This window comes from Apus apus, chromosome 3 (assembly GCF_020740795.1).
Source record: "Apus apus isolate bApuApu2 chromosome 3, bApuApu2.pri.cur, whole genome shotgun sequence".
Classification (NCBI taxonomy): domain Eukaryota; kingdom Metazoa; phylum Chordata; class Aves; order Apodiformes; family Apodidae; genus Apus; species Apus apus.
In genome coordinates this window covers 63,251,236-63,260,827 of record NC_067284.1, presented here as the reverse complement: position 1 = coordinate 63,260,827, position 9,592 = coordinate 63,251,236, and the positions used below count along the sequence as shown (strand labels likewise).

Genomic DNA, 9,592 nt, shown 5'->3' with positions numbered 1-9,592 from the left:
CGCTTGGCAAAACTGTTTTGTGACATTCATTCAAATATAATTTCTTAAGTATGCTTTTAAAATTCCCATCCCTTACACCATATACAGATCGATAGGCTAACAGCCCAGACCTGCACATGGTCTTCACTGTACAGATTCATTCCTGCTTTGGCTGTCAGTGTTTTTTATGTGAAATACTCCCTGGTATGACCTCTGACTTAAAAGGATGCCTATAAATATTTGCACTGCTTGGGGAATAAAAAAGGAAAAAAAAATGAGGACATTTACGGAGAAAAGGAGGGAGGTGAAAGGCAAGCGGTGGGTTTTCTGATAGCTCTGGGAAGTCAGAGCGGCTGGTTCTCTTTCAGACCTGCCTCTGCAGCAGGATTTTTTCCTTGTGGCCAGCAGTGGAGGGGAAGGGAGGCAGGAGGAGCCGAGGGAGCCCGAGCCGCTGCCTGAGCCGACAGCGACACAGTCTGGCCCTTCTTTCATCCACTCCACCTCGCCACCATCGGGACAGTTCTCCGAGGTTGATCCTTTTTCTGTCTCTGAATGACTGCACTGATGGAGAAAGAAGTCGTTTTTTTACCACAGTAATTTTATCAATAGAAATGGATACTAGTGCACTGAGAGTAAATTAGATCAGCCACAGGCACATCTTTAATCAAACAGCTGCATTCACATGAAGTGGATTGTACTTTTTCATCTCTATCAAAATAGTTAAAACGGTATTATTTTTTTGCAGCTAACATCAAGACCCACAGCTTATAAAACCTCCCATTCCTGCTTCCTCACTGAGGCCGTGCTTTGGTAAGCTTTTGCTGAATAAATGTATAAACTGAGACGAACAGTACACTCGAGGAGTATGTCACCATATAGATAATTGGTGCAGGGTTTGTAACAGTGAACACTGACCCAGACTTTTATTAAAATTACCCTGAACAACCCCCTGAAGACACATACCTGAACAAACAGTGGTGGCTTGATTAGAGAGGTAAGAGAGTACCAGGCATTAATGAATCTAGAAAAAAAATTTCAATAGAAGCAGAAAAACCCCTTAGAATTTATCAAGACACAGGCTGTACAGAGAACAGCCCAGATTGCACACTATTTGTCTGTACTTTCCACTCCCAGAATGTGAAAGCTGTCTGGCAATCACTGGGCTATTGGCTATGTCACCAGGGTACAGCTTGAAGGGCTGCTGATGTTGTTTCCTTTCAAGCCCAGGCTTGCTTCAGATCTGAAGGGGATACCTGTTCCTCTGCAGAGCAGCAGGCAACTCAACTGAAAAAGCATCAGGCTGAAACACCAGCAGATGAGGTATACTAACAACCATAGTTTGATCACCAAGTCAAGAAGATGTGGAGGGGAAGGGGATGAACAAAGTTCAAAGTTTGTGCGTTCCAGTTGAGAGGCTGAGGCTAATTGAGTAAATTAAGTCTGTGCTATGCCAGCTTAAAGCACAAAGGTGTAAAGTACTGATTCTCCTTTGAAACAAAGCATGAAAAGTTACAGCATTCAGAAATCTCTAGAGTAACTAATCCATGAGCCAATGATCAGGCAAAGGCATACATGAAATCATACTTGGTGATTCCTGTATGGTACCGTGGGCTTTTTTAAAAAAACAACCATGGGCATCCTTCTCAAACTGAAACAGACCTGTAAGTAAGTAGTACTCTGAAAATTAGGACTAAAGTGTCTGAAGCCAAGCATTCAAAATGTTAAGCATCTGTGACTCATTTAATTCTTCTGAAAATGTGTGTCATAGTCCATAAAATATATTCAATATATTTGCTGGTTGCTTTCAAACTGTCTCCATGTTTAGTAGGATTCATACTGAAAGTTATCTTTCTACCTGCTTTTTCAAGGAAAGATGATGCAAACTTCTGTTTATTCCTGCCATGGCACTGCTGGAAATAGAGCATTTAGAAAGCTAGCAACCCATACAACATCAACACGAGAGTGCTGCTACAGTCTGCAGCTCTGTATCCCTGGCTTTCCTTTGCACTTTTTTTTCCTTCAGAATTTGGCAAGACAGGTTATTTAAAAGCCAGTCTACATTGTGATAATCTTCAGGCCACTGCAAATATCAACTTCTTTGTAAAAAAATTTGGTTTGTGTTTCCTCAGTTGATATTGAGGAAGTGACCAAGCACTACCATACTGAGGACATCTTTTAGATCACTGAAGTACCTGCTCTGGGCAAAATTAAAGGCTTCCACACACCACCCATCTTTGAGAAGCTGCCTGGTCACAATGCAGATTATATTTCTGCTGCTCCAAATGGCATCACAATTATTGTTGATATGTTCCTTCCCAGGCAAGTAATCTCTTTCCTCAAAGCACAAAATAAATATCTTTTTATCAACATAGTGTGAATCCAGGTGCTTAAGCAAAGAATTCTGGACCCATTCAAAGTAATTTTTGCTGTAGCACAAATATGCATATTTATTCATTTTTATCTGCTACTTGTGCATATCTATAATTTTTTGGGTGAGAGTTTTATACCAGATGAAACAGATTCCCTGACAGCGAATAAAAATAATGATTGCCATCAGAAACATTAGAAGAGTGACAAAGGTGAAGATGAATACTGAGAATCTGAGTGCCTGATGGAGTTAATCTTATTGCAGCCATCATATATCAGAGACAACAGTAGCACCCTGCAAATGCAGGTGGTTTCATTTAGCCACACTAGTGGGCTCTTTAAATTGCAATCACAGACATAGTTATTATGTGTTATATCCAGAATACTCAAAGTCATAAAGACTTTGGGTTAGGAGGAAAAAAGCTGGTTTTCAGATAAGTTTAGGTTTGTTAGGCTTTGTGGAAAAAGCACAGGAGAAAGGTGAGACAGTAGGTTGGAAGCTAGATTATGTCCTTTTAGTGATGTTAGACCTCTAAAAATCTCCTGTGGAAGAGCACTAAGGTAGTTGTTCTTCAGATGTAGAACCTGAAGTTTGGACAGTGCACTGAACACATCCGAACATAAATTTGTCTCCCACACAAGCTGTAACATATTTTCACTTAGATCCATATAGATTAACTATTTTTTAAAATGTTACTACTTTTCACACAGTAAGAGAAGCAATTCTGTTTTAAGAAGATATACTGCACATCTGGAACTTAGAGAAGAATATACAGGTCACCCAGGTTTGCCAACTAATTTCTTTCTAATTCAATGTGTGTTGCTGCTATTGCTCTGCCAACTACAGACATTAGCTTATTGTCACCTAAAAAGGCAGACATCAGATGTGGAAAGGAAGGGAGTTTTTTAATGGCATTGAAGTTACTGAATGATTTCTCACCAATCATCCCAATATGGTTTTGCTGTAAATCAATGTGCGTTACACTGTGTAGACCCTCAAAAGTATAATCATGCAACTCGCCTAAAAGATTACTTGAAAGATTGAGGGTGTTTAGGTTTCCCAAGCCAAAAAATGCTTGCCTTTGAATTTGATTTATCTTGTTCTGAAGAGGTTCAGCAATTCTAGATTACCAAGACTTTGAAAGATTAAAGAATTGAGAGAGAAAACGTAGCCTTGTGAAATATCAAGATCACTTCTTGCTTCTCCTGCAAACATATAATTATCTGTATTTTTTAAGTTGTTAAAACCAAATCCCAAACCCATTGTATGCGAGTTAAATAATTTATTTTAGTCCCTTTAATGGCTGTGCAGAAATACTCTACTTTGTGCTCCAGCCATTGTCACTAAGGTCTAGTAAGTTGAATGTAATATTTCTGAAAGGATTTGGGCATTGGCCCAGGCCATTTAATCTGTCTTGTACAAATTATTAGAACTGAGGCTAAAAAATGAAACGTATTTTCCTGGGAAGCTGGTAAGATTGCTTTCACACAGGTTGAAAATCTTATTGAATTTCGGGTTCACAGTTTTCAAGAATGTTAGATTATAAAATAAGGGATGAAGCTGAAGTTTTGTGATTTCATTCCCTGAAAGATCCAATTCTTCTAACGAGCTCAAGTCTTGAACTTGAACTAGTTCTGAAATGGGCAGAGTACAGTCAGACTTGGCAAGCCCACAAAAGAATCAAGATCCAGTTCAAGAATCCTACTGAATCCCAAGTCTAAGACAGGAGGGTTTGGCAGGTTCCTGAAAGCTCTTTTTCCTATGGTAAGAGGATAGGCATACTGCTTTCCAATTCCCAACAACAAGTGCTCCAGCAGTGGAAAAGAGGTTGCAGTCACTTGTCTGACATAGCTGAAACTTAAGGAAAGCTTCACTGTGTGCTCTGGCACAGGTGGAATAGCTTTAAGGTTGCAGGAGTGATACACAGAGACTTGGGTTTCTGAGTAATAGCTTCTGAATGCACATAGATCACTAGCTGGTGATATTCCAAAGACGAGTACCTGCTGTTGATGTAGCATCACAAATCTATGTGAAAAAACCCTAAAATACTGTTACTTCTGTAGGTGGCTATCTATGCAGTAAGTTGTAGAGCTCCTTGTTAACAACTGTAGAATAAAAGGCTAATGTCACACTAAAAATTACTAGTGATTTGGGATTTATCCTTTCTCTGAAGTCTATCAGGCATCATGTGGTACGCTGGCTGGCCAGAAGATGGGTCCCAGAGAGATGTGAGCACCTCCTGCGACCTGAAAAGTAACCCCCATTTAATTACCTTAAGGGTAGCACCAAAACCCCACTAGGGGTGAAAATCTTGGCCTAGCTATTTAATTTGTGTCATGGAACTGGTAATGCTGGTGTGTTAGCTTAATTCCTTAATCAGTTATCCAAAGAGGTTTAAGCAGCGTGGATTACCAAAGTAAAGTGCAGTCATCCAGTCATCTCCACAGAGCAGGCCAGCACTGCTTTCTCCCTGAGCAATGCTGCAGGCGAGCCTGCTATCTGGAATTCAGATTGCTGTCACACAAGAGTGCCTAAGAGCCATGAATTTTAAAGAGGGGGACCTCTTTTGGGGCTCCCTGAGCCCCAGATGAATCCTGCAAAGTGAAAGTAGTCCTGAAAGGGTTGTAAAATATTTTTGAAATTACTGGGAGGAACAAGGCTAACAGTGAATGAAAAATAAAATGTGGTAGCCTGCAGTAGCTGCAAGATTTCACATTTTATGAAAAACTGAATTACCTGAACTGTAAATTACTAAGTTACAGAAAAAGGTGCATAACATAGTTTGTGCAGCTCACTGATGAATTCATTTATTAATTTATGCCCAGTCTGGATTTTCCTTGCATTATGCCATCTGTCTGCCTGTCTCTCTCTTTATCTGAGACAAAAACCTCTTCAAAGCAAGGAAGGTCTTCTTTATTGAGCATGGTAGAGAACAGAGTAAAATTATTAGCCCTAAAGCAGTTTGTATACTGATTTAAAAAACCCCAAACTTCTAAGATTGCAACCATCTGCTTTTAAAAAAGCATTCATTGAAATGAAATTACAACCCCATGGAAGAATTTTTGTGGCCTCCAGCACAATCTGCTTAAAAATTGGTACGTGTAAATCCTCGTGGAACCAAACACCAAATGACCACATTATGTCTGCAAAGTAAATATACTTCAGAGAGGAAAAAAGTTGGGCTTTCAGCCAGTAATTAGAAAAAGGTAAACCCTGCTAATTATTATGATTTGAGCAGACAGCTTCTTTAAAGCACAAGTACAGAATTCTGAGCAGAATATTGTGCTTGAACTAAAAGAATCATGTTTATTGCCATCATGCAAAGTAATTTCTGGGAAAAAAGCATGTCAGTAGGAGCCACTATGATATTCCCACTGTGAATGCCAAGCTATCCTTTTTTTTCAAGGCTATCTGTTAAATAAGAAGTATAAGGATATTACAGTAACATCCAGTTTCATATCTGACGCAATCTCACTGTAACTAACATTTCTAGTGAGATTCTCAAGGCCGTTTGATTTTACTAAAACTTTAACTAGTAACAGCTGTCACTACTAGAGTGAGTCTGCAGGTTTCCATTGTAGAGGCTCAAACACCATGTGGGCATCACTCATACTGTCCTGGTTTGAACCAGAATGAAGCCAATTTTCTTTTTACTGAAGAGAAGAGAATAACAAGCAAACCCCTCTGCAAACAATGGAAGCATGTCCCACTTGTTTATTTGTCAAGGGGCTGAGACTTCCTGTAATGTGTCTAAAACAGCTGGGCTGGTTACCTGCAATTTTAAAGTTTTCTGAGTGAGGGTCAAAGCTATTGTGGCTGGAGGATGTAACTTTGGAAACTGAAGAAGAACGTGCTTCAAAGTGGAAGAACATGCTAAAAGAACTGAGGAGTTAACTATAGTTCTCCAATTCTGCAAAACAAGCAGAATACTGATTGGATGCAACATTATGACAGAGGCATGTACTGATGGAAGTAGAGGGCAGTAATATCAGTTGCTAATTCTGTACTCAACATGCTCTAAGGATGAAGTCTGGTTCTGGATTTTACCCTAACTAACATTTTGGATTAAATAACCAAAATCAAGCAAGCAATATTCCATTCAAAAATAATTCAAGGAGTTTATCTTCCAACCCCTGCTCAGCAAAAAATCCTTACAGCTCTTGCATTCTTGTTTGCACAACCAAGCTTCTGCAGGAGAGATAAAATGCAGTGTTACCTAACATACTTACATGCTTATAGCTTTGTGGTTAAAGCAGTTTTGTTGAGTAATAACCAGACAATCTTCTCACACTGAGGAAGGCTAAGTACTCAGGTCTTCCACTTCCTTTAATAGTCTAACTGGGTCATAATATCAGAGACCTCTCCTTTCCTTGGCTAAAATTTGAGAGAAAATGCCTATGGCTATTATTCCCTGCAGTAGACCAACAGCTGCAGCTCTGCTAGGAGTGCTCCATGCAGGCTCCCCTGAGGATGCCTGTTTGGGGTCATGTTCTGCATATTGATCTCTACAACATCTGCAATCACTGTGCAAGGCTCCTCTCACCTTGGGGAGCTCCTGTGCAATGGCTTCTATGTACTGGGAGCAGCAGCAGAAATGGTGGTGCCATGTGGATTTATGACTGAAGGGCTTTTTGGATCAGATTTTGAGGACTTGGCTGCTTAAAATCTACTGAAATCTACTTGGGTCCCTTCCTGCCATCCAAATGAAAGAGTTCAGTTTTCCCTATATACTCATGTCATAGTTCTGTAGAGAACTGAGAGTCATTCCTACTTCTTGGAGAAAGTGTCAAACAAGTAAAATACCCCCATACAATACCTTAATTTCATTAGTAATTTCCTCACTCATGGCAACAGTTATGGGCAACTTTCCCAGAGGCTGGTGATACACACTGACTGTGAAGCACTGTTTGTATTTGTTGCTTGACAAGATTTCTCAGAAAAAAACCCCACCAAAGACCTTTAAAGAGCACCCTTTTCAAAAAATCTAACAGAAGGTCTACTGTCAAGGGTTTTGTTTGTAATATTTATCGAGGCCATAAAAAAGATCTTGAAAGATATATCACAAACAGTAAGCCTTTGTTCTTAGACGACTGGCCAAATAAAGGCCAACTGGTATTGTGAAAATTTGTATTGCTGCTGTTATCTGATTAGATGAAATATACTTACTGAAACAAAAATAAAGCTCCAAGCTTTTGTCCAGGCTCCAAGCCATCATAATATATGCATTTGTGCTCATAAAAAGCAGTGCAGTGTAAACACACTTTTCTTCATGGATCCCCTCTAGCCAGTTACAATCTAAAAAAGAAACTATTTAATTCATCAGATGATTAATGAATGTGCCCCTTCCCATCCCCTCAGTCTCTCCTTTAAGTTGCTAGGTTGCTTAACTCAAATACAGCATTTTCCAACTTACAATCAGGAAGCATGTTATAAGGCAAATGGGTACTTCCAACAGTTCCTATCATTGACAGGGAAAACTTAAGACAATAAGGCATTTAATGACCTGATAGAGCAGAAGGACCATGAAAAACAGCCCCTGGTTTGGGTAATCAGAAGCTACCTATGTAATTATCTAGGTCCTGTATTTATTTGCTTGTAGTTATTTATTTGTTTTAATATCCCCTCAGATGGTGTGACGAGATGTGGACACACAAAGACAGTGAGATTCCTCTGTTCTTCTTATACTAATAGCTTTTAAAAAGAAAGCAGACTCCAGAAGGATGGGAAAAATAAATTTGAAAGTACAGACTAAAACATTGTTGCAGTCCGAGTTCAACCCGGGCTAGAAAAACGAGCTGAATCACAGATCACCCCTTCTCTTCTCGATTAGAGGAGGAATTGCCCCAAATGGGCTGGTTTTACTTTCCCAGGGGGTCCATCCCTAGCTTCGGACCAGCTGGCTACACTGGCTATGTCTCTCCTCGGCGAGCAGGCTCCACGAGAAAAAGCAGGAACAAGCTCCTTCGCCAGCCAGAGAAGGCTTCATTTTATCTAGCCTCCTATTCCTCTTTCTTCTGTCTTCTTTCCTTCTCTCTCCTTTGCTCCAGCAGCCGCTGACAAGAGGCGGCAATGACCAATCATGGCCCTCAATGGCCATTTGATCAGTCTTTTTAAGTCTGCTCAGCTCCCAGCCCTAAGGTGGGTTCCTGCAAGGGCTGCGTCCTGGCTGCAAACACAGCAAGGTGGGACTGGCTGTCCATGTCCTTAATTGTGTGAGCCCCCGCACCCCGCAGTGTTTTGGTTGGTTTGTTTGGGTTTGTTTTTTTTTTCTTTTTTTTTGTGGTTTGTTTGTTTGTTTGTTTCCTTTGTTTCCCTTTTTCCTTTGTTTAAGTCTATCCAGTCAGTTTGGTTGAGAGACATGTCTTTTGTGGAGGCTGGTTCTACAGAAACGTGCTCTGGGCTATTTCTCTGGGGGACAGGACTAAACTGGGTAGGCACAGGGAGCCCTGGACTCCAGCCCCTGTTCCTAGTTCAGTTGTTTTTAGCTGCTAGCACTGTTTAGAGTGTCTCCCTGCAGAGCAGAGCTGGCCTGCTCTTTTCCATGCCTGAGAAGCCAGCTGGGCTGGTTGTTCCAGTGAAGCACCTCAATGCTGGGCACAGGTCCAGCTGCCAGCCCTGGCAGATCTGGCTCCTCTTCCCATGTGTCTAACAGAGGATGATTGAAGGCAGAGCGTCAGCCAAGACTGAGAAGAGGACCAACAAGGCTTCTTATGCTCTTCAGGGTCCTAGGGAAAGGAACTTCTTGAGGTTTCAGTGAGGACAGTGAAGATTCATGGGTTTGGTTTCTTGGGTTTGTTTTTTTGTGTTTATGTGGGGTTTTTGGTTTGGTTTGGTTTTTGCTTTGTTGGGTTCTTTTGGTTTGGTTTGATTTTTGCTTTGTTGGGTTCTTTTGGTTTGGTTTGATTTGGTTTTATCAACTTGGTGCTACAGTTGTTTCCTAGCAGAGACGCTGGTTCAAAGCTGCACAAACCACCCCTGGATGGTCACAGGCATCGCTCTGGTATTTCTGCCCCACATCCTGAATCTGTGTTGACTTTATTTTTCTTTGAAAACTGTCATGTGATAACTGCCTGACCTAGACTATAAGACACTCTGGGGAACTGGCATTTTCCTCCTGTTAGCTTCCCTTCCCTCTTAGCTATCATTTTGGACTCTATTTTTCACAGAGTGGTTTTAGCCCAGGGGCAAGATGCCCATCTTTTTTTTGTCTTTGCAGGATAATTAGAAGCAGCTAGGAACTGGATC

The 9,592-nt window shown here is 40.8% G+C and overlaps 1 protein-coding gene across 1 annotated transcript; it reads right to left on the bottom strand.

The window, feature by feature from the left end:
• Nucleotides 1–1,930: 1,930 nt before the first annotated feature.
• On the bottom strand, nucleotides 1,931–3,649 carry TLR5 (toll like receptor 5). The gene is given in 4 exon segments (XM_051615033.1): nucleotides 1,931–2,586; nucleotides 2,589–3,026; nucleotides 3,029–3,454; nucleotides 3,457–3,649. Coding segments are annotated over 4 exon segments (1,674 nt in total). The 5' UTR covers nucleotides 3,611–3,649.
• Between the last annotated feature and the right edge of the window lie 5,943 nt (nucleotides 3,650–9,592).